The 23,700-nt window shown below is 37.6% G+C and overlaps 2 protein-coding genes across 7 annotated transcripts in view; one reads left to right on the top strand and one right to left on the bottom strand.

Annotated features, from left to right (window-relative positions):
- Positions 1-3,394: 3,394 nt before the first annotated feature.
- denr.L (density-regulated protein L homeolog) lies at positions 3,395-16,194 on the bottom strand. Its single transcript, NM_001092717.1, has 8 exons — positions 16,175-16,194; positions 11,202-11,316; positions 10,665-10,684; positions 10,117-10,201; positions 9,614-9,697; positions 8,282-8,398; positions 5,341-5,480; positions 3,395-3,660 (listed from the first exon to the last, which is right to left on the bottom strand). Exons 2-8 carry the CDS (start codon positions 11,305-11,307, stop codon positions 3,616-3,618), a joined length of 597 nt encoding a protein of 198 aa, NP_001086186.1. The 5' UTR covers positions 11,308-11,316; positions 16,175-16,194; the 3' UTR covers positions 3,395-3,615.
- Positions 16,195-16,471: 277 nt separating this feature from the next.
- ccdc62.L (coiled-coil domain containing 62 L homeolog) overlaps positions 16,472-23,700 on the top strand; it is a 41,511-nt gene continuing 34,282 nt past the window's right edge. For 5 of the 6 annotated variants that reach the window (XR_001934547.2, XM_018248015.2, XM_018248008.2 and 2 more), the window contains exons 1-5: positions 17,799-17,862; positions 18,493-18,570; positions 19,232-19,424; positions 20,398-20,576; positions 22,947-23,048. Coding sequence is in view for 5 of the 6 variants with exons in the window: in XM_018248015.2 (XP_018103504.1) it covers positions 18,532-18,570; positions 19,232-19,424; positions 20,398-20,576; positions 22,947-23,048 (513 nt within the window). In the remaining variant the exon portion in view is untranslated. 6 annotated transcript variants of the gene reach the window in all.

The following is a 23,700-nucleotide window of genomic DNA, read 5'->3' as shown; positions in this document are numbered from 1 at the left end:
ATCAAGTAAAAGTGAATCTAATTTCAGCAAAGAGTTAAACAAAATTGAGACTTCTTAATTTATCTGTATACACTTACTTTAAATTGGAATATCCATTTAAACTTGTGCAGAATATTTGATTGAATTTAGAATTTAGATTATATTTAGTTTCTTATTTCAATATGTTGAAGCTTATATTTAATTTTCACGTAAGCTCCTTTGACCGCATGTTGTTTGTTCACAGCAAAATCTTCCACATACAAGCACCCCCCTCAAATCAACTCCAGGGCTTTTATCTGCTTCATTGATAACGACATAACAAAGGAGTGTCAATTTTATACAATCTTTTTGTTCAACCCACTAAATTAAAGCTGAAAGTCTGCAGTTCAACTGCATCTGAGTTATTTCGTTCAAAATTCATTGTGGTAATGTACAAAACCAAAATTAGAAAAAAGTTGCCTCTGTCCAAAGATTTATGGACCTGACTGTACAGTATATAGTCATGTGGCACAGAGTTCTCAATGTACAATCACCAAGACCAATTCCATTTTAGGCAACACTGTGGTACTGTATGAAAAATAGATGATATCTTTGCTTCCTGCCTACCCAGCTTCCTACTACCTACATCTTCAGTTCATTTGATGGTATCTCTGTCCTTCTTGAAACCACACCAACACTACAATTCTCCAGGACATTACCTTAAATGTAATCTCTTAGCAAATCTTCATATAACTTCCCTACTGCTGATGAAAAACAGGTGTCTAATTGCCAGGCTTACTTTGTAATCTACTACAATTACATGAGCTTTCCTCCAATCCATTGGTGCCATAACGATGAAAAGGTCTGAGAAGAGCAGAAATCTTGGCCTGCTAAAGCTGAACTAAGCCAAGTACTAAAGAGAGTATTCCATCAGGCTCTAAGGCCTTGCTTACATTAACTTTACTCAGTGTCTGGACTGGGACACCAAGAAAAAACCTGGACATTCCCCAGCCCTCTCCCCCCCCCCAGAATGTAGCCTCTCCCCTGCTCAGACCAAATAGCAGCAAAGGAGGTAAGTATGCTTGCGGGTGGGTGGGGGGGGGATCTAGGTGGGATGCCTGGAGACTGGAAGAGGGCCCTTCAGTCACAGTCTCGGAGAGCCCAGTTCGACCCTGACTTTTACTTATTTCTGAAAAATATGTTTTTGGTATTTCTTGTGCTAAACGGTTAACCCCCACTGCAGGCCCCATTTGGCCCCCGAAATTTCAGGTCACCAGTGGCGTGCACATCACGATTCTGCATGTCACTGGTATTGCTCAAAATCACAGGTCACCCATTACCCCCTTTGCAGGCCCCCTGTCTAGAGAAAGCAGATCCACCCCCCCCACACACACACTAAAGCAAGGTTGCTTCTAGTAAACTCATTTTCTACCTTACAAGGATCAAAAAATGGAGTAGCTTCAGTTTCCCTGTTTAGCTCAAGAAATAACAAGTCCTATTCAACTCGTGTTGAACAAGGGGTGGTCCTTTGACTTAAAAAAACCATTAAGGACTTTTGAGTCTCCAGTTACTAAAATATTTTGATCTTCAACCAGAGCCATACTCTCAACCTTTGTGTTTTTTCCTGCTGATATTGTTGAGAAAATATTTTTGGGATTAGTCTGTTCAAGTAAGGCAATCAAATCCCTCCACTATTAGAATTTCAACAATAGTACCATGGTGGAAGATTAAAAGTGTTTCATTGTCAGCTGGCAAGCAACGAACCAGTCATATCAACTTGTAATAGGGTTTAGGACTCTTTTTCATAGGTGTAAGGTTATACACTTTTACAGGGGTTTTGGTAGTTAGTGATGCCAAATACAATGTAAATACTTTAGAGCCCTATTAGTAATCCGAGCTCAGTGGTGTCATAATTACCTTGCAAAAAATATATTTATCAGTTGCTGAACAAAAGCAGCAAAGTGGTGAAGAAAGCCAGATAAAGACTGTAACTAGGGGTCTGTATAGTTAAACATTGTCTGGGGCCTTTCCTTATTGCCCTTCCATTGTGTCCTCTGAGTTTCTTAATTTCACCTTTTAACTGTAAATTTAAAATTGTCTGTATTTAGGAGAGAAAGCAGTGATGTGTGTATGCCACAAGAAGTGGCTTCACTGAACATGGGAGGAGTCTAGAGTGCATCAGAGATGTATCCAAGTGTAAGTGTGGTTGATGGTGTGGACTAAATGGCCACAATTTTGTAACATGGAATGCTGGGTATGTATACATTTAGGGGCATATTTATCAAGGGTCGAATTTCGAATTGAAAAAAATTCAAAATTCGAATTTAAAAAGCCCAACCGAACTAAAGTCAAAGTTTTTTTGGTTGAATAGGTCAATTTTCAATCATATAGGTCCGTTTCCAATCGAATTCAAATAGCACGAATCAAAGGAATAGCGCATTCGATCAAATTCGATTTGAAGTTTTTCCCCAAAAAACCTTCGATTTTTCAAAGTCCACCAATTGATTCCAATTCGACAGGTTTTTAGATGGCAAATGGTCGAAGTCGAATTTTTAAAGAGACGGTACATGATAATTTTCAAATTCGAATCGAATTTGGACTTTTCCCTAGTCGAAGTGCACAAAAAATAGCTTGAAATTCAAATTTTTTTCATTCGAAATTCACCTCGACCTTTGATAAATTTGCCCCTAAATGTAGCAGGAAAGCCGTTTCAGCTAAATCAAACACCATCAGAAGCCGATTATAATGTGGGTAATTCAGGTGCATATCCAGGACCCGTGTCTCTAGGAGAGGGACAAAGCTGCCTACATTACAATCTTTATTGTACTACAGCTACATTATAAGCTGTCTACATTATAACTTTTTGCTGTATAACTAAGGAAGCTATGAGAATATGTCTTGTGAAAGTAGTTACTGCCTGAGCCACAGAATGTCAGTAATATCTTCTCTCTTTAAAATGTGTTCAGGTTGCCAGTACTAACTGCCTCCCAATAAATATATATATATATATATATATATATATATATATATACACACACACACACGTGTATATATATATATATATATATATATATATATATATATATATATATATTATATATATATATATATATATATATAGCCTTTGAGTTTCTTCTCCCTGCTTGCCTCTTAATGTATTATGAAATAGGGATGCTTCTTTCCACTGCCTTTCTCTGTATATTATTTTTTTTTTTTGCGTGATAGAACCCATTGCTTTTCACAGCATAATCTGCATTAGATGCATGTACTCAGTGGCTCCCCCTATATAAATTGTACCCGAGCTTCTTGCTGTAAAGTCAGCCAGTATATTGCTGCCTTTGACTAAAAATGAGCAAGTAGCATGGTCTTTCAAACAGCATCACCCACTTTACTGGAGAGTCACTGCTGCGTCTGATGAGATTAGAAGAGACAATGATAGAATGATCAAAATTATTTTATTATTCTAAACAGGTAATGTATGAGAAAATGTTATAACCTGAAGTTGAGCAGTTGAAAATAAAAACAAATGGCAATCTATAGAGAGCTGCAGTTGCAATGGATAAGGCTGCCCTGTCTGAATTAAACACAAAAGTCCCTCTTTGCTTTGGCTGCAATGACAATTACATTGGGTTGTTATATACAGGCACAATGTCAAATTCATTTTTTTACTTCACCCAGGTCTTCAATGCTGTCATCATCAACCTGCCAAAAGGAAAGAAGCAAAAAGGTCCTTTTAAATGATGTTTTCTTTGCACAGCATCCAGCGACACAGCTTATATTGGTATAGACATTGCATGCTGTACTATCTATTAGATACTGTGGTGAGCGGAGTAGCACGATTGTGTTTCTAAGCAGTCATTATCAATATGTAACAGCTATTGGATATCATCAGTAGATACATCAGGGATATCCAATCAGTGGCCCTCCAGGTTTTATTGAATGCCAACTGCCAACATCTGAACGACAGATAAAAGTTGCAGAGGAGATGCTGTAAGCTCTAGTTCCCAGTCATAAGTGACAACACAAATACCTGAAATTCAGCAGTGGGGTGTTGCCAATTTTATTTTGGTGCTCTGGACAAACACAAGTTTTGGGACAATAGTATGCCCTTCCTCATTTGAAGGTATAACTACATTGCTGTTAGACTGTTTAGGAGTACAGCTACAAATTGCTAATTGTTGTAAAGAGATGCCCGAGTGAAACTGCATTACAGAGAAGTAGATCCCTGAATACTCATACTACTTTAATAAAGTATTAAACAAATTCTCTAATTTTACTAAATAACAAATCCTGCCCTGACGTGAACGGGTCTTAAAGAGATACTGACACCAGAAACGTGACCTTTTTTTTACATCTACCTTAAAATTGACTTTGCATGCTTCTTATAATTTTGCCATAAAGTATTTGCCCAATGCTTTTACATTACCTATCTGATTGTCTGTGACTGCCTATGAGGGGGCTGCCATATTTGTGCAGCAGGAGTCCATTAGCATTAGAAACTTTAAAGGGATCCTGTCATCGGAAAACATGTTTTTTTTTTCAAAACACATCAGTTAATAGTGCTACTCCAGCAGAATTCTGTGCTGAAATCCATTTCTCAAAAGAGCAAACAGATTTTTTTATATTTAATTTTGAAATCTGACATGGGGCTAGACATTTTGTCTATTTCCCAGCTGCCCCCAGTCATGTGACTTGTGCCTGCACTTTAGAAGAGAAATGCTTTCTGGCAGGCTGCTGTTTTTCCTTCTCAATGTAACTGAATGTGTCTCAGTGAGACATGGGTTTTTACTATTGAGTGCTGTTCTTAGATCTACCAGGCAGCTGTTATCTTGTGTTAGGGAGCTGTTATCTGGTTACCTTCCCATTGTTCTTTTGTTTGGCTGCTGGGGGGAAAAGGGAGGGGGTGATATCACTCCAACTTGCAGTACAGCAGTAAAGAGTGATTGAAGTTTATCAGAGCATAAGTCACATGACTTGGGGCAGCTGGGAAATTGACAATAGGTATAGCCCCATGTCAGATTTCAAAACTGAATATAAAAAAATCTGTTTGCTCTTTTTTCCCATGACAGTATCCCTTTAACTGACAGGCTGAGATAAGACAGTCAGGTTTAGGAACTTCAAGTAACAATTGCTTACAAAAACAAACTTCTCAGCAAAAAAAAAAAAAAATCAGCATGACCTATAGGTAACTTTTAACGTACATTCACATTTTAAAAAGTAGTTTTTTAGTGTCAGTATCACTTTAAAAAGCAAATGAGAAATTACACAAAAGTTCACTCAGTTGGAGTTAGATCAGTGAATCTATTGCAAAAGTATATGGAATAGATTTCTAAAGAAAAAGATTAAAGGAAACACAGTTTTTTTTCCCCAAACGATTCTTACCTCTGGCCATTTTTCTTGAATTACATCAATAATATCATCTGTAAAGTCCCCCTGAATGATGATTTCATCTTCCCCTGTTACTGAAGCTCCGCAGGAAAATTTCTGAGCAAAGAATCTTTGTGCATCCTTGAGTTCAATTTCTAAAGACAAAAAAAATGAGAACAGATTATGCCTATTCAAAAACAGCTGACAATGGATTCAGATATATATATATAGATATATAGATATATATAGATATATATATATACATACACATATATACAGTATATATATACAGTATATATATATATATATATATATATATATATATATATATATATATATATATACACACACAGTATATATATATATTTATTTATAAATAACATCATATAACACAAGATATTAAAGTACATATTGGCCAGGGAACCTTGAAATTACCATCACCCTGTACATGGTGATAATCCGGCTCGGACTGGCAATCTGTGGGTTCTGGCAAATGCCACAGGGGCTGCTGTAAGGTGCCATAAATAGTCACTATTGGGTCGGGGGGCTGTTTGGGCCTCTACTTGAAATGCAAGGGCCTATTTTAAAAGGCTAACATTTTGGCTTTCGGTGTCCTTCAATAGTGAAAATATGTTTGCAGATTCCTTTGGAAGGAATATCATGATGGAACAAAGTCTTATGTAACAACCAAAATCAGGATGAAGTGGTTTTGCTATTTTCTCCTTCAGTCACCACTATACCAAACCTTGTTTTATCTACTCCAATCATTTACTTTTACTCCAGCATCAACACACCTTTTCATTCCCCCTCCAGTACCTCAAAGGGGCAGTATACCCCATTTTTGAACAGAAGTTCAATGAATAGGACTAATGTTGAACCTACTTTTTGCCTACTGATCTAATTAGGAAGTATATTGTTTTTTGTTATTTCTCTCTCTTAACAGGGTAAAATTTAAAAAGGAACCAAAGTCGCCTTCTATTCTCAAATTAGCAGTCCATGAAGAAGCCCACTCTAAACCCATCCCCCAGCTACAGCTGGTTAACTTTTTAGATAAAGAGCAGCTCATTGTAAAGAGCCTGCTGGTTTGTTTGACTTTGCTTATTGAGAATGAGAATTAGAATTTGACAGTTTAGTGCAAGAACTAACAAAAACCATACATAGTTACTAATAAAAACAATAGGCAAAACGTATGTTTAGCACAAGCCTAGTTCATTGAACTGTTAAAAAAGTACACTGTTTCTTTAACTGTTCCCCTTATAAATACACATCATCAAGGCTATGCTTAAAAAACATTGAACCTAGAACCATGAAATGTGCTTTAACCTACATAGAACATTTGCATGATATGGAGTACAGAAGTGAGATTTCATTAGACTGCAAAGTAAATCATTCTAGTTTGAGATAAACACAGAATAACAACAGGAAAACAGACATTTGCAATAAAAAAAATGCATGTTTTCTGCACAAACCCGGAAATTCAGAGACAGAGGAGGCAAATCTAAGATTCGATAAATGACTTGAGTGGTGGCGGAACTAACGGGGGAGCAGGGGGTGCGAGCGGGCCACGCCCGAGAGGGTCTCCCCGACTGGCAAAGGGATTTCTGTAACACCGTAATAACAGTGCATATAGGAGTAGTGATTCAATAATGGGGGGTTATACCTCGGTAGGGAAGCTTAGCCAGAGCTTCTTGAGAATGCAAGGCTGCCACCTCAAGACTGACAGCTGGATTATCCTCCTCCGGTGTAAACCACCAGTGGGCATAAACCAGCTGGCTTGCCCGGTAATACAATTGGAAGTCGGGTAGTGCCAACCCTCCTTTGGTGCAAGGTGTTTGTTTTATTGACATATTGAGACGTGGGTGTGTACCTCCCCAAAGAAACCCCTGTATTAATTTGTTAAGGTAACAACCATTGGGCCCTAGGAATCAATGGGGGGTTTTGAAAGACGTAATTAAATTTAGGGAGGAATATCATTTTAAGTAAATTGATCCTTCCAGGCAGAGTTAGTGGAAGATCCTGCCACACCTGTGTTCTGAAGATCAGGGTCTGCACTATTGGAATAAGATTAAGAGCCTCATATTGAGTAAAGTCTTTGTGGATTGTTATTCCTAGGTATTTGAATTGAGGCACCACCTGAAGCTGCTCAATGTGTGTTGGTGGAGCCCCTGGAAGAGGGTCTATTGGGAATATAATTGATTTCCCTTTGTTTACTCGGAGGCCCGAAAACGATCCAAAGACTGAGACCACCCACATTAATTCTAGCAAAGCATTTTTGGAATTTGCCAGGTAGATGAGCATATCATCCGCATATAAAGAAATCTTTTCTTCAATGGGGTGTAGTCTGAGTAATGGCTCAATTGTGAAGGCAAACAGTATTGGGGATAGAGGACATCCCTGTTTCGTGCCTTGCTGTAGGGTAATTGCTGTTGAGAGCGTTCCAATTACCAATATTTCTCTATTTTTGTTGTTTCAGATATTAGCAGCTAATACCAGGCTTTCAGCAGCATGTCAGATTTGTTGATGACCCTAACAGACTAAACACCATCGGAATAGTCAGTTATCCCTGATAATGATACCCTGACTCTGAAAGAGAATCGTATTAGCCTCGTGTTAGTGTCAAAATTTGTGAATATCTCTGAAACCATTGAAAGTAAAAATGACAATGTACAATTCTGTTTGTCATTGTTACTGTATCAATAATAATAATTGATAGAAAAACACAATGTACTTTTTATACAGGAAACATTTTGATTTCGCATGAAAACATTCTTCAAAAATATAAGTGTAAGAGGCTGTAGGTAGCAGTTGATCAATTAACAGAAAATGTTTACTTTTTCATTATCCACTGGGCGCCCCTCCAGTGATTAGATTCTGTCACATCAGAACCAAGTGATAATAAAGTGGCAGACAAATATACTCTCAGATTGTAAGTAAAGTGTAAAGCATGTGCACTTACCAAATGTTGCAAGGCCGCAGACCCTTGTGACATATTTCTTTTTGGCTCTGGGAATTTTTGCTATCGTAATCCTTTGAGGTACAGTCTTTTTCTTCTGTTTAATTTGACCTCGGCCACCAATAGAATGAAAATACACACAGTAAAGTTTTGGTTTAAAAAAACAATTATGCTGGATTAAAGGAAAATAAAGCAGCAAAAACACACATTTTTATTTCTAAAAGTATACATTTTCTGACAAACTGTATGAAATTTTATTTCCTATAATCCAGTCTATCAAAATATTATACTGTGATTTTACTTTTCCTCTTGGCACCCACCAGGAATATTTTCCCCATAAAATTAGAACAACTCTACTTTCACATATTGGTTTTTACTGTTAACTCAATCTGTCCACAATTGTTTTTGTGTTGGCCTTTTGACTGTATTAGACTTTTAAAATGGTCTGTGGATGAGGATTAACCCACCTTGTTGATATGCAAGTCAGTGTCTTGTGATTCAATGTGCAAGTGACAGCACCCCCTGCTCTATTGATGTGTTAAAGGAATTGTTCAGTGTAAGAATAAAAAGTGGGTAAATAGTTAGGCTGTGCAAAATAAAAATGTTTTCTAATATAGATAAAAATGCAATGTATAAAGGCTGGAGTGACTGAATGTCTAACATAATAGGCAGAACACTACCTTTGCAGCTCTCTTAGTTTCCACTGATTGGTTACCACGCAGTATCCAATCAGTGACTTGGGTGGGGCACATGGGTCATAACTGTTTCAGTTGAATCTGAGCTGCGTGCGAAGGATCAACTCACCAAACAGTTTTCTCCCATGTGGCCCCCCTTCAAGTCACTGACTAACTCAGAGTTAGAGAACTGAAAAGAAGGAAGTAGTGTTCTGTTCTGTTTGACATCCAGTCACTCCAGCCTTTATAGATTGTATTTTTGGTTAACTGACTATTTTAGAAACATTTTTTTTTTTGCACAGCCTATTTACCCAGTTTTTATTTTTACACTAAACTGTTCCTTTAACGGATTATTTAGCTTATTCCCCAGAAATAAAGACTTTTTTCAATTACTTTACATTATTTATTTTTCACAGTTTTTCCAAAATCTAAGTTCATGGTTTTTGAGTCTGGCAGCTCAGTAATTCAGGTGCAGATTCTGAACTGTTACAGTTTTGCAACATTCAGTTGATCCATTTCTCAGTAGCATCTCTGGAATATTAGCAACTATTGTATCAATTCTAACAGCGGGTTTTGCTCAGCAGAATCCCTTTAAGAAAAAATATAATTAGTCATTTTGGTTCCTTTAAAAACCAAACAGAGAAGGTCAAGGTTCCCAAACCTCTTTTTTGCTTCTTTTTCTCCTCTTCCTCACCAGAAGTTGCTTGGCCTTCAACAGTACCAGTTTCTTGTTTTGGAATATGTCCTTAGGAAACAAAATGGTGCAAATCATATTGGATTATCTCATTGATTCTCTCACAATTTTACCCATTGTTTAAAATCTAGGGGTTCCATACTATTGTAATCAGTCTTTCTGTATCGGCTTCTATGGCAGATATTACTTGTGCTGTTTTGATAATTTATGATGATCCCTAAGCTTAACCTCCCAACAGAAGCCCAGGCCACACTGATCATGTGCATGGTCTTCGTCTTGCAAAGATGTTTAGCAAAGTAACAAGAGGATCACCCCCTGCGTTCAACTTTGAAAATCATTTGTTTACTTAGGCTTCTGGTGCAGCAAGTTCATGTTTATGTTTAGTATACAAAATACAGCATTTCTAGCATTATTCTGTTTTAGATTTTAGTTCCCCTTTAAAATATAAGCATGAAGATTAAAAACATTACCTAATGTAAGCTTTGCAAACACATCTGGAAAGTTCTTTTCAAGCCATTGTCTACACTTTGCGACATCAGGCATGTACTCACAATACTGCAAAACAGAATGAAAATAAGAATGTAATTGTCAAGAACTGGGAATATACTATATTTTAGGGAAAAAAGTGCTCTTAAGACATGAGCTTAATGAATAGCGCTGAACATATTTTTTCGCCTAATGTTTTAACCATGAAAAATCTATTCAAGCTTACCAAAACAAACAGGGAAACTGATGCTAGTGCAAGCAATCTGGCCATCTGTAGCCGACTTTAAGCCCATATTTATCCGCAAAAAGGGCAATGTTTCGGGCCCCTCTGGGCCCTATATCTGTAGCTGACTTTAGCATCCGATATCTGCAGAGTCCCTGCCCAGCTGCTTAACATACTCTTAAGGTGGCCATAGACGCAAAGATCCGTTTGTCCTATATAGCCTAATAATCTGCACATCTATGGCCATCTTTAGGCTAACAAAAATTATAGTAGGCACAGGCACAACAGGAACTATTTATAAGGTCTTACCTCTGTTGGCAGAGAACACACTGCAAAAGAAAAAGAAAGAGTAGTTAATTCCCATGTATATTTAATTTAGTGCTCACAATTGTAAAATAATTATATTTGAGTTAATTTCTAAAAGAGAACTGCTTCTGTGCAAATCATGAAAACCTGTTTTAGGCCAGTGATGCTTTGGAATATATCAGCTGTTTTGCCTGCTGCTTTATTTTACTCAAATGAGGATCCCTTGAATGCTCCCATGCTGTTGTTTGAAAAGCCAAATGCAAATATGCTAATCAAAACACAAAAATAGGTTTTACAAATTCAGGAGGTTTATTCCCACATTAATATAATTTGTCTATTTTTTTTATTTTATTTACTATATTCTAAATATTTCTAAAAAAAAATAATAAAAAAAACCATTAACTCTGGTTAGTTGGTGAGGGATTGTGGAGCTGCCATCTTTTTTCCTAAATACTGCTTGTACTTTTTTAATAGAAAAGCATGCTAGCCTCTTTTATAAAACCATGTCTAATATGAGCATGTATTCTATTATGCACTTGCCTCCACAGTAAAGAACTTTAAGAGGAAAATCTCCATCAATTTTAGGGATTTTTAAATCTGCTTTGCAGTCTGATGGTTCTGCATTCTCAATAGCTGTACTGGCCATCTGTTAGACCTGAAGTGGGAAAAGAAAAGTGGGTAGTTATATATTCACTGCATGCATTGTAACTGAAATGTATAGCAAACACAGTACTGCTTAATAAGAAATCCAAGTCAATATGAGATGACAATGATAGTGAAAAAAGTGATACTTTTTTTTTTTTTTTTTTAGAAGAATTCATGTAAACACTTCTAAACATTTCACACAATCATATAGCTCTTTGCAAGTTGCCTATATTTTATTTTATGTTTTTTTCAGTAAAATTAAGTCATAAAACTAAATCAGTGGTTTAAGTAGCTCAGGTCCCACTACCATGAAACATCTGACCCCCCCTTATAAACAATAGAGAACAGTTATAGGAATATCGAGGACAATATATAAAAAGTGTTCACCCTAAATCTCACTCTAGTGACCCTTCAAGCTAGTCTTCCAGAAATGTCAAGAAGAGCAAAAACTATTCCCAGGGCTTTCAGCCAGATGGTTTGGGAAACCATTGTAATGGCAATAATAATAATAAATAATATTATAATCGAAACATTAGCAATTGAGTACAGTTACTGTAAGAAACCTATGTAGGAGGAATGATGGAGGAGGCCAGTGACTGGTGGAGGAAAGCAGATCACAAAGGTGGTAGAGCGCCATGGTGATAACTGATATGGGGGGGGGGCACAAGAATGACTAGCTGTTAGAAAGGTACACATAAAAGTTTTAGTACTACTTGGCAATGACAGAGAGACCTTACACACAAAAAACAAGGCTTTAGTGGAGGATAATCTAATATGTGCACTGTAACTGTTATAAAAGTATAGGATCTGTTATCTGGAAGCCCATTATCCAGTCAGGTCTGAATTACGGGAAGGTCATCTCCCATAGTCGCTGTTTTAATCAAATAATTCAAATTATTAAAAAAGGATTTCCTTTTTCTCCGTAGTAACAAAACAGTATCTTGTACCTAATCAAAACTACGATATAATCAATCCTTATTAGAGGCAAAACAAGCCTATTGGATAATTTTTTTTCCAGTACAATGATCACATTGTCAAATGATATATAAGACAATTAAGAGAGGGTTAGTCCAGCAGATCATACATTAATACAATACCACAATAGTACCCAATCTGAGTAGTCGATTCCATGTGTACAGATAGTTGTATAAACGCTGAGATCAAAAATATATAGAAAGAATAACAAGTAAAAGGAAACTAAAAATAAAATCATAAATACATAGACAAAAAAACCACAAGGAAAATAAAGAAAGAGAAATCTTCCTTTCACACTACCATCAACTTCCGTAATCTCTTAACAGTGTAGTCTATCAACAAATTTAATAATTCAATAATTAGCCATTTAATGCTCCTCCAGTTGACAGTAGACTTGCCAAGGGCGCCATGTCTTAAAATTGTTTATACTTCCGCAAGGATTGTGCCGTTAGCTTCTCATATAGATATACCCTCATCAACAGTTCTTTGACTTTGTTTATTTGTAAATATGGAGTCTTCCAAGCTGCTGCAATCATTTGTTTTGTTACATTAAATATATAAGTAATTAAGCGCAGCTCATTTTTTGCTTTACCTTCAATTGGTTTATGTAGCAACACTTCCCATGGATATTTGGATGGAGTTACCCCCAGAATGCTATCCAACATGGCATATACTCTATACCAAAGTCGTCTAATCTTGGGACAGGTCCACCAAATATGGCCCATTGTCTTGGCACCCCCGAAAGCAATTTGCATTATAAGATGGAACCCATTTTGCAATTCGTGCAGGAACTAAATACCATCTACTTAAAATTTTTAGTGAAGTTTCCTGAATATCCGAACTAAGGTAACAGTGAGCTATGTTGAGAAAAATGGTGGACCACTCTTCCTCCTCTAAAGTTAAATTTAACTCCCTTTCCCAGGCCTTGATATATTTTAACTCTTTAGGGGGAATAGCATTAGCCCAATTATCATAAAAGATAGATATTAGTCTCCTAGATTGAGGATATTTAACAAAATAAGTTTTATTCTGAGAGCGCGATTGAATATAGTGTCGAATTTGGATATAGTGGTAGTGTTCAGATTGTGGTATTTCAAATTTTTGTTGTAGTTGAGTAACAGAAATAATTTTCCCTTCGTGAATAAAGTTGTGAATATTGGTTAATCCCTTTTCAATCCACCATTTGAAAGGGTTTGGTGTAGAGCCCGGCGGAAAAGCAGGATTACCAAATAGGCTAATAGCGGGGATGTGTTCCGATATAAGCCTCAAAATTTGCAATGTTCCCAGACCCTAAGAGAATGCTCTATAATAGGGTTCAATATTGGAGGACAATCCCTTGGAGAAAGCCAAAGCAAATTATGTAATGGAATTTCAGGGATAGTACATTGTTCTATAGTTGCCCATTGTGAGTAGTTAAGATCAGCATGCCATTTAACTAGTTGTCTCAAACGTGCAGCTTGTAAAATCCAGGATTCCCTGGATACCTAATCCTTGTACCTAATCAAAACTACAATATAATTATTCCTTATTAGAGGCAAAACAAGCCTATTGGATAATTTTTTTTCCAGTACAATGATCACATTGTCAAATGATATATAAGACAATTAAGAGAGGGTTAGTCCAGCAGATCATACATTAATACAATACCACAATAGTACCCAGGCCCCCTTTTGTTCTATGACAGATTGCGACATTATGGGCAAGTCTGAGAGGTTTATCTTTCCAGATAAATCTTGAACACATTTTTTGAAGAGACTTAAAGGGATACTGTCATGGGAAAAAAATTTTTTTCAAAATGAATCAGTTAATAGTGCTGCTCCAGCAGAATTCTGCACTGAAATCCATTTCTCAAAAGAGCAAACAGATTTTTTTATATTCAATTTTGAAATCTGCCATGGGGCTAGACATTTTGTCAATTTCCCAGCTGCCCCTGGTCATGTGACTTGTGCCTGCACGTTAGGAGAGAAATGCTTTTTGGCAGGCTGCTGTTTTTCCTTCTCAATGTAACTGAATGTGTCTCAGTGGGACATGGGTTTTTACTATTGAGTGCTGTTCTTAGATCTACCAGGCAGCTGTTATCTTGTGTTAGGGAGCTGCTATCTGGTTACCTTCCCATTGTTCTTTTGTTTGGCTGCTGGGGGGAAAAGGGAGGGGGGTGATATCACTCTAACTTGCAGTACAGCAGTAAAGAGTGATTGAAGTTTATCAGAGCACAAGTCACATGACTTGGGGCAGCTGGGAAATTGACAAAATGTCTAGCCCCATGTTAGATTTCAAAATTGAATATAAAAAAATCTGTTTGCTCTTTTGAGAAATGGATTTCAGTGCAGAATTCTGCTGGAGCAGCACTATTAACTGATTCATTTTGAAAAAAATTTTTTTCCCATGACAGTATCCCTTTAAGAAAGCCCTTAAGAGGGTCTACCGGTAGCCCTTAAGAGGGTCTACCGGTAAAGTTTGAAATAAATATATAGCAAGGGGTAGAATTAACATTTTAACTGCATGAATTCGGTCTATTAGTGAAATTTGGAAGCCTTTTCATGTCTGGAGAGACAATTCGACTCTAGAAAGCAAGGGTATATAATTAGCATCAGACGCTTGTTGACATTGTGGCATAAATTTAACCCCCAAATAATCTAAGTGTGGATGTGCCCAATCAAAATCAATTTGCAGTAACTTAAGTAAAGGTGAGGGGAGATTGATATTAAGAGCTTTAGATTTAGCTGAATTAACATGTAAGCCTGAAATCTTACCAAACTTCCCTAATAGATTATATAAATTGGGGAGGGATGTCATAGGTCTTGTTAAGGTAAGTATTCGGTCGTCTGCAAACAAAGTGCATTTATACTCCGTGGCCCTGATGGAAATAACGGATATATCTAATGAAGCCATAATTAAGGCTGCAAGCGGTTCTATGGCCAATAAAAAGAGGGTAGGAGACAATGGGCAACCATGGCGTGTGCCCCTATGCAGGCCAGGACTGGGAGTCAATATAGGCCCTGTCATTCCAAGTACACAGAGGCCCAAACAGCCTCCTACCAGCCAAAAACAGCCTCTTACCAGCCCACTATATGGTAACTTTCTACGGCCCAAGGTTCTAATTGGGGTATTATAGAGAGCAAAGATATAGTTCATAAAGGGAACTGGGAAGCCCATATAGCGTAGAACATAAAATAGATATTCCCAATCCACCAAATCAGCTGCCTTCTCGAGATCCAAGGATAGGATCATCGAGGAGACGTTTGATCGAGGGGCAGACCAAATAACATTAAACAGTTATCTAACATTATCATATGTATGCTTTCTTGAATTAATTTAACGTTTAAATGATTTTCTAGTAGATTTATGTAAAGATCCATTATACAGAAAACCCCAGGCCCAAGCATTCTGCATAACAGATCCCATACCTGTAATCTCTTCCACATACACTAGCACACTGTTATTTACTCACTAATATGATCAGACAAGACTGCATTATGCCTAGGACATAGCATAACAAATGAAGGACACTAATATTGGATTTTATGCATTTAAAGGTATATAAGAGTATATAACAGGGTATATAACAGAGTATTACAGACACAGGAGCCCCTAAAGGGAAAAAGGTTGGTACTTCATCTTCAAAAGGAAGTAAAATGATTACGAGACGAGCCACATTGGATTCAGTGTAAATGATGGTGCAGCTGTCTGATCAGCCCGTGGTGTCTCATGCTGCTGCACTAAATACTCAAAACCCCTGACTAAGCATCGCAGCAGCTAAAGAGCCCAATAACCATGCTGTATCACAGTCACAGTGCGGGGCTTCGCAAGGCTACACAGTGACAACTGAACAGGTACAATATAACGAGCATTAAGAGTTAATCAATAAAATCGCCCACTATATTTTTTCCTACCTCAGTAATGCCAGATTGAGAAGCAAGGAATAGAGATCCACCTCCAAGCCTCGCTTTAGGATAGCGTCTACATTGATTGGCTCAGATTCGTCATGTGATACATCGTGAGCCTGTCACTAGAGCATATTGGGAAATGTAGTTTACTCTTTTTTAAAAATTTACTGTACAAATGAACAGCTGCACTACAAGTCCCAGAATACTACTGAAATACAGGCGTTACTTATGAATTTGTCCAGTTTTAGTTTGACTATTAGCCCGGTAGTTACACTTGAAATCTGCAGCAGCGATAGTAGGAAACAAAGGTACAACACACAAGGAATACTCGTAGCTGACGTAAAGTATGTGCCATTGTATGAAATAAGAGGCAAACCCCGAACTGCCTGATGTAAAGTGATGTTGGCAGGAGCTCCTCAATTCTCTGCTTCTGAGTCTGACCTGACTGAAGTGGGAAGGTTAGAAAGTGATTCTGGATTTTAATATATATGTAAGTATTTGTACATATTACTTTTCCTGTGTATTAATATGTGCACTTTATATAGACACAGGACGCTGAATATTACTGTTATGAACACATTAGTCAAAGACTGGACCTGTGGATTAACCAAGCTTAATGTTGGAACCATTCAGTATATACAGACCTGAGACTGAAGCTGGCCACACACACTGGCTAATGCTGAATGGTCACGTAGGCTGAATGATGAAGGGCCATACACGTTATGACCACCTTTCTGTTGTTCTGTTCATTTGGACAGATTGCCTTCCTTATCAACAAACAGGCCAATATACATAGCGCATGCATATTGGTCATGATCATAGGGCCTTGGGCCACCATACGAACCCAGCCCTAGCCCACAGTAACCTAATCTGGCCCTGCGATCCTTCTCTGACATCAATGGAGGGGACGGGATGAGTGTGAGTATATAACAAACACTGCCATTCTCTAGTGGGGGTTTGGGATGAGTATTTAATACTCACGCTTGCCCGCACATCACTAACATGCATGAACTAAAAATTGTGCAAAACTTCAGTACAAGTATGGCCAGCCTGAATTAGCCTCCATCTGTAGGGAGCTTGTATGTTCTCCCCATACTTGTGTGGCATTCCTCCAGTTGTGGGTACTCCAGTTTCCCACCACACTCCACAAACATGCTGGCATTTGAATTGGCTCCTGATACAATTGACCACTTTGAATGTGATGGGGACTTTGTAAGATCCACTGTGGCAAGGATAGGGTTGCCACCTTTTCTTAAAAAAAATACCGGCCTTCCTATATATTTATCTTTTTTTCCCTATTTATAACATTAGATCAACCATCATTTTTACCAGCCAGGCCGGTGAAAGACCGGCCAGGTGGCAACCCTATTTTTCCCTATTAATAACATTGGGTTTAACCATCGTTTTTACTGGCCATGCCGGTAAAATACCGGCCAGATGGCAACCCTAAGCAAGGACTAATATGAATTGCATATCATTTCTATAAAGCTCCTCAGAATATATTGGCACTATATGAAGATAATAATTATGAAAACAAATACCAAAATCAATGTCCTCCAACAAAACTCTAAAACTCTGTTTTCTATACTAACATAACTTTATTTGCTTTCTAAATGTTTTATATCCACAGTACTGCTAGTTCCAGTCACAGAATACTTATGAGCTCTTCATTACAACTCTCTTCTCAACTAAAGGTACAGTTTATTGTTTGGATACTTTTTTTTAAGTAATATTTTTATTGATTTTTTTTTATGTTACAATGTTTATATCCAGCCTAATAGAGGCCTTTGTGGAAGTCATTGTGGAAACTCTTCAGTTAATACAACAAACTGTAATAGTTAAACAACTTACTAAGCAAAGCATCATTGTCATTGACATTTGTAGCCTAATTTGGCATAATAGCTTGGATACTTTTTAAAGGGGGCATATTGTGAAAATAATGAAAATTTAAATCCATGGTCCCATGAAAAAAATAGCCTTGTTCCAATAAGCTTTGATTAAAAATGATGCACTGTTTATTTATGTTTTCAGAAGCATAGGAAAGGTAGATGCCTGTTTCTTGCTTGAAATAGGTAGGACTGCTGCAGCTGCCTATCACTAGAGTTGTTCAAGCAATAAAGGACAAAATGCAACACAATGTTACAAAAATCCATTTTTAAAATAAATCGTATATTTTTCAATAAAGTTTATAGGAAAGATTCTTATTTTTTTTTATTATATATCCACTTTAACTTCTCATTAACAAATCGTTCTACGTGTTCTGAAAGGGATTTTGCTAATGTGCATTTCAAAGTTGCTGACTTTTATGTGTAATGTGCTTACAGTGAGAAAGAAAGAAATGTACTGTTACACATTGATTCAGCATGACCAAATTAATTTATCATGTAAATTGCAGCAAAAAGGTAGGTTGTGCAGTCTTTTTTTATTTTTGAATTGGCATAGATTTAAAAATTCCAAGACAACAGCTTCACCCAAGTAGGCTGTTCTCCAAAGACAATTAAATGAAATATAATAATATAAGCATAATCTCAATGAAATAAGAAACTTAGAAATATTATTTACAAATTTTGTACTGTTTAGAAATAATCAAGTTACTCTTCACACTCATGCTCTATGCATCTGTCTCTCTTCATTCTCTCTCTTCATACAGGATTTGGGAGTTTGATTTTGAATCACAGATTTAATAAATATTTTAGGGGGCTCCTTTTGACTTGAACATGTACCAGCGCTCACCCTTTTGAAATCACCAGAAATTCTATCTCTACATGCAGGGTTATGCGAAAGTCAACTATTTTATTAGATTTTGTTTGTGCTGGAATCCATAATTTTAATGAGCTCTAATACATGTCCCAGAAAGTGGAGCCCTATTAAAAAATATATTGGATCCAACTGTCAATGAAAATCTGACACCCAACTTGTGCATGGAGAGAGAATTATAAGAAACAAAAACTTTTTTTATTTGCATAATGAAAGAAAATGTAACTCTAACCAACTTTACAGCAGAACCCTGAATGTTTCGACATTTGTTCAGTTTGATATTTATTATTTGAATTGTTTATTTAGATTCTTGATACAGACCTGGAGAATTCTACCATCCAGAAGCAGAGGAAAGAGTTGCAGTTATTAATTGCAGAGCTGAAGGACAGAGACAAGGAGCTCAATGATATGGTAGCAATTCACCAGAAACAGATGCTGGCTTGGGAGGGTGATCGGCAGCAGGTTCTCTTTTTGGAGCAAAAATGCAGCAAGCTAGAAAGTAAGTAGGGCTTGAAACCTGCTGTTAATTGTACAGTCACCTGTACTATTTCATGATTGGGTGCCAGTTATTGCATGTGTGGTTATTTTGAGTTACAGCTGAGCTTATTATTCAGTATCTATAAAGGAACACTGCACTGCTTATATAACAGCAAATTTAAAGGCAGCAACTGGATTGTTTAAAGAAAAACAAAAGTGGTTTGAAAACTCTAGGCCCCCTCAAGAGGTCAACCCCCACCGCCTATTGAGCCACACCGTAATGGATATTCAATACTGCCTCATTTGCCAAATCTTATAAATAATAGTAGTGTGGTGGGGTTGGTGCGGCCCTCTTGAACCTCTTGATGTAATTTTCCCAGCAATCGCAGACCAGAAGCATACACAGTTGAAGTCAGGGACAGAATGGTTTCACACATGTACTTCTGGTAGTGGCCACTGAACTACCTTGCTCTTTTATGATGCTCACAGCGGTTTCTCCAAAAATATTGGCTGAATGGGAGAGTCAAAACATTGAGAATTTATAATAAAGTATATAAGCATCCCAAAATAAAAATACACAAAAGACAGGAGATGTGAGCAGAGGGGCTGTTTCTCAACCTGTGCTTATACACAGGCCGAGAAACAGCCCTGTTTGGCATTTAGCCTATGTTAGCGTCTGCTGACTTCTGCCTTACTTAGACGATAAGGCTAATGTCACACATGGTGTAAACTCTGCCAGGAGAGAGAGAGAGATAAAGAGATTGATTTTCAGGCTAAAACCTACCCTGTGTGATATTAGCCTAAAGCAGTTGTTACTAAACTGGAGCAGTGCTAATGATTCCCTGCCATCTGTGAGTCCTGTATTTGTACCTTGTGTGTAGTTTGTCATAGCAGCCTCAACCAGTGCATTGGCATGTACAGTATGTGCAAGTACCTTTGTGAATAGTGTTTAAGTATGTCTTCTAAAATACTAAATGTGGTACCTTATGTATTAGGTGAACTTCAGCAAAGAAATGAAATAATCAGATCTTTAACAAAAAGGATAAAACTGGTACAATCTCGGCAACAAGACCAAAGAGCAAGTCTTGAAAACACTCTGGAGAGCACTCAGCATCAGCTCCAGGAATTGTCCCACAGAGCATCTGCAGCATCCAGTCAATGTCAGGACCTGGAGGTAACAAAAACATGCAAGAATAGAGAAGTCTTAAGTTGGCCATACACGCTAAAATGTTTATTTATATATATATATATATATATATATATATATATATATATATATATATATATAATGTCTACGAAAACACTCACAGCAGTCGCCATCCAGCGTGTATCAAAAAATCATTTATTGGTGCATGATGTATCAACGCGTTTCGGCTCACCTGGAGCCGTCGTCAGGATAAAAACAGGAAGTGTGGCACGTCATTAAATAACCCCCTCAACCAATCAGAGTCAATCCCTCATTAAAACAACACATATGCGTGAATCCTTAGTATACAATATATAAAAGTGATAATACTCTTCTCACATCTATTCTGTGAACATTATATCTTAGTCTGTGTCCAAGATCCATATATACGGCCATTAGTGCCCAGAAAATGTATGTTAAAACTACATGTGAAAAGCTTAAATTTTTTAAGCTTTTATATATCAGTCCTACCATGGGCAGTAGCCTCCTCTCTTGTCCATATTGAATCAGCTCGGCACACACAGACTTTGGTGGACTTTCGCTCAAAGTGCAAAGACTGGTGATTTTTTGCCGAAATCCACAGTCTGTTCGTGCCGAGCCAAGTCAACTCTTACAAATGTGGAAATGAGAGGAGGCTACTGCCCATGGTAGGGCTGAAACGGCCTGTGTATTTCAGCTAGCTGGTTTCGGCCCCTGTGTAGCTCTAGCCTTAGGATCCTGGAGAGGGATGCACATACCCATTTCATGTAGACTCATTTTCATGCACTTTTTTTTAAGTTGTCTTCCTACTGGCAGTAGGAGACTCTGTATAGTTGCCAATGCTAATATAGGTTTTGTTGTCCCTGGTGGCAAGGCATACTCTATTTGCCAATGGCTAGTGATTATCGCACAAATGGGTGCATCATGAAATATCCCATGAAAGCTGAAAGCACATGTTGGTGTCTCTTCCCTGCTTATTAAGTGCTGCAACAAAGTCAATTTGGACAACTTCTTGATATGCACTAATAAAATACAGGTATTGGATCTATAATCAAGCTTGGGACCAAAAGGGAATATACTTTAAGTTTGCTAAAAATCATTTAAACATTAAATAAATCCGATGGCTTTGCTTTGCCACCAATATGAATTTTTGCAGCTTAGTTACCATCAGGTAATGATGATTGCAAAGAGAACGGAAATAATTTTTTAAAATTATAATTATTTTCTTAAATGGATACTGTCATGGGAAAACATGTTTTTTTCAGACTTCTGCACTGAAATCCATTTCTCAAAAGAGCAAACAGATTTTGTTATATTAAATTTTGAAATCTGACATCGGGCTAGACAGTTTCCCAGCTGCCCACAGTCATGTGACTTGTGCTCTGATAAACTTCAATCGCTCTTTACTGCTGTACTGCAAATTGGAGTATCACCCCTCCCTTTCCCCCAGCAGCCTAACAACAGAACAATAGATAGATAGAGGCAACGATATAGCAGCGCCCTAACACAAGATAACAGCTCCCTGGAAGATCTAAGAACAGCACTTAAAGGAACAGTAACGTCAAAAAATAAAAGTGTTTTAAAGTAATGAAAATATAATGCAATTTTGCCCTGCACTGGTAAAACTGCTGTTTGTTTAAGAAACTCTACTATGGTTTATATAAATAAACTGCTGTGTAGCAATGTGGGCAGCCATTCAAAGGAGAAAAGGTTCAGGTTACACAGCAGATAGCAAATAAGCTCTGTCTGTCTAATGGTGTTATCTGTTATGCATTAGTTATCCTGTGCCATATAGCCGTTTTTCAATTTCCGTCATTGCTCCACAGCAGCTTGTTTATATGAACTATAGTAGTGTTTCTGAAGCAAACAGATCATATTTACAAATGCAGGGCAAAAGTACATGATATTTTCATTACTTTAAAACAATTACATTTTTTGGTATTACTGTTCCTTAAATAGTAAAAGCCAAGTCCCACTGAGACTGATACAGTTACATTAAGTAGGAGAAATCACAGCCTGCCATAAAGTAATTGCATCCTAAAGTGCAGGCACAAGTCACATGACTGGGGCAGCTGGGAATCTGACAAAATGTCTAGCCCCATGTCCGATTTCAAAATTGAATATGAAAAAATCTGTTTGCTCTTTTGAGAAATGGATTTCAGTGCAGAATTCTGCTGGACCAGCTCTATTAACTGATGTGTTTTGGAAAAAACTTGTTTTTCCGTGACAGTATCCCTTTAAAATAGACTCTATGTGAGATGTCCGTCCAGTAATTTAGAGCTTTCTGGATAACTGGTTTTCAGATAAGTGATCCCATACCTGTTATATAAAGATGACTTATCTTGTTAACATTCAACTCAAAATGACTCTGTTCTGTAGGATAAAAATCGCAGTTTGAGTGATACAGTTTTGGAGCTTTCTGCACACGTTGGACGACTCCAGGCAAGGGAACAGGAGCTGGCTACTTTGCTGAAACTGAAGGTAAACAGCAATGGGCTGATGTTATTTTAGGAATATATGCTGGAAACAATTTACCATTAACCATTACAATTTACCATTAAATTTAACAGGGCACCTACTCCAATGCCACACCCAGCACTGCATAGTTTTCTCTGTTCATTTGCATCAGGGGCGCTCCACCAATGAGGCGAGTTGAGACACTCGCCTCAGGCGGCAGCGCCCCCCTGGTTACCAGGGGCGGCAAAAATGCCGCTCCTGGTAACTAAGAGCCGAATTTCCGGTTTTCAACCCGGAAATTCGGCTCTTCTAGTGCAGAGAGCGCAATTGCGCTCTCTGCACTAGCGTCGTGCAGCGCCCCGACCCCCTCCTGCGCAGAAAATGTGAGCGCCGTGAGGAGGGGTCGGGGCGGCAACGGAAGGCCGCCTCAGGCGGCATATAGGTGCGGATCGGCGCTGATTTGCATCAATTGCAAAAACTCGAAATCACTGGCCATCTGTAACTATTTGGTCAGAGATGTCGATTCTACAGGTTGTACTAGAAAACATGGGCTAGTTCAAATGTATCTGACAAATTAACTGATATTCTGATAAATTGCAATTGGTCTTCATTTGTGTATTTTTTGTGGTTTTAAAACTATTTAGTTTTTTGTCCTGCAGCTCTCCAGTTTGGAATT

This window comes from Xenopus laevis, chromosome 1L (assembly GCF_017654675.1).
Source record: "Xenopus laevis strain J_2021 chromosome 1L, Xenopus_laevis_v10.1, whole genome shotgun sequence".
Taxonomy (NCBI): domain Eukaryota; kingdom Metazoa; phylum Chordata; class Amphibia; order Anura; family Pipidae; genus Xenopus; species Xenopus laevis.
Note: the sequence above shows the minus strand (reverse complement) of the source record. Positions and strands in the feature narration are given on the sequence as shown.

Coding starts and splice junctions, on each gene's coding strand:
- denr.L (NM_001092717.1), bottom strand. CDS start 11,307: ATGGCCAGTACAGCTATTGAGAATGCAGAACCATCAGACTGCAAAGCA. Junction 10,202..10,664: donor TGTGTTCTCTGCCAACAGAG/GTAAGACCTTAT, acceptor TCTGTTTTGCAG/TATTGTGAGTACATGCCTGA. Junction 9,698..10,116: donor GTTTGCAAAGCTTACATTAG/GTAATGTTTTTA, acceptor TTGTTTCCTAAG/GACATATTCCAAAACAAGAA.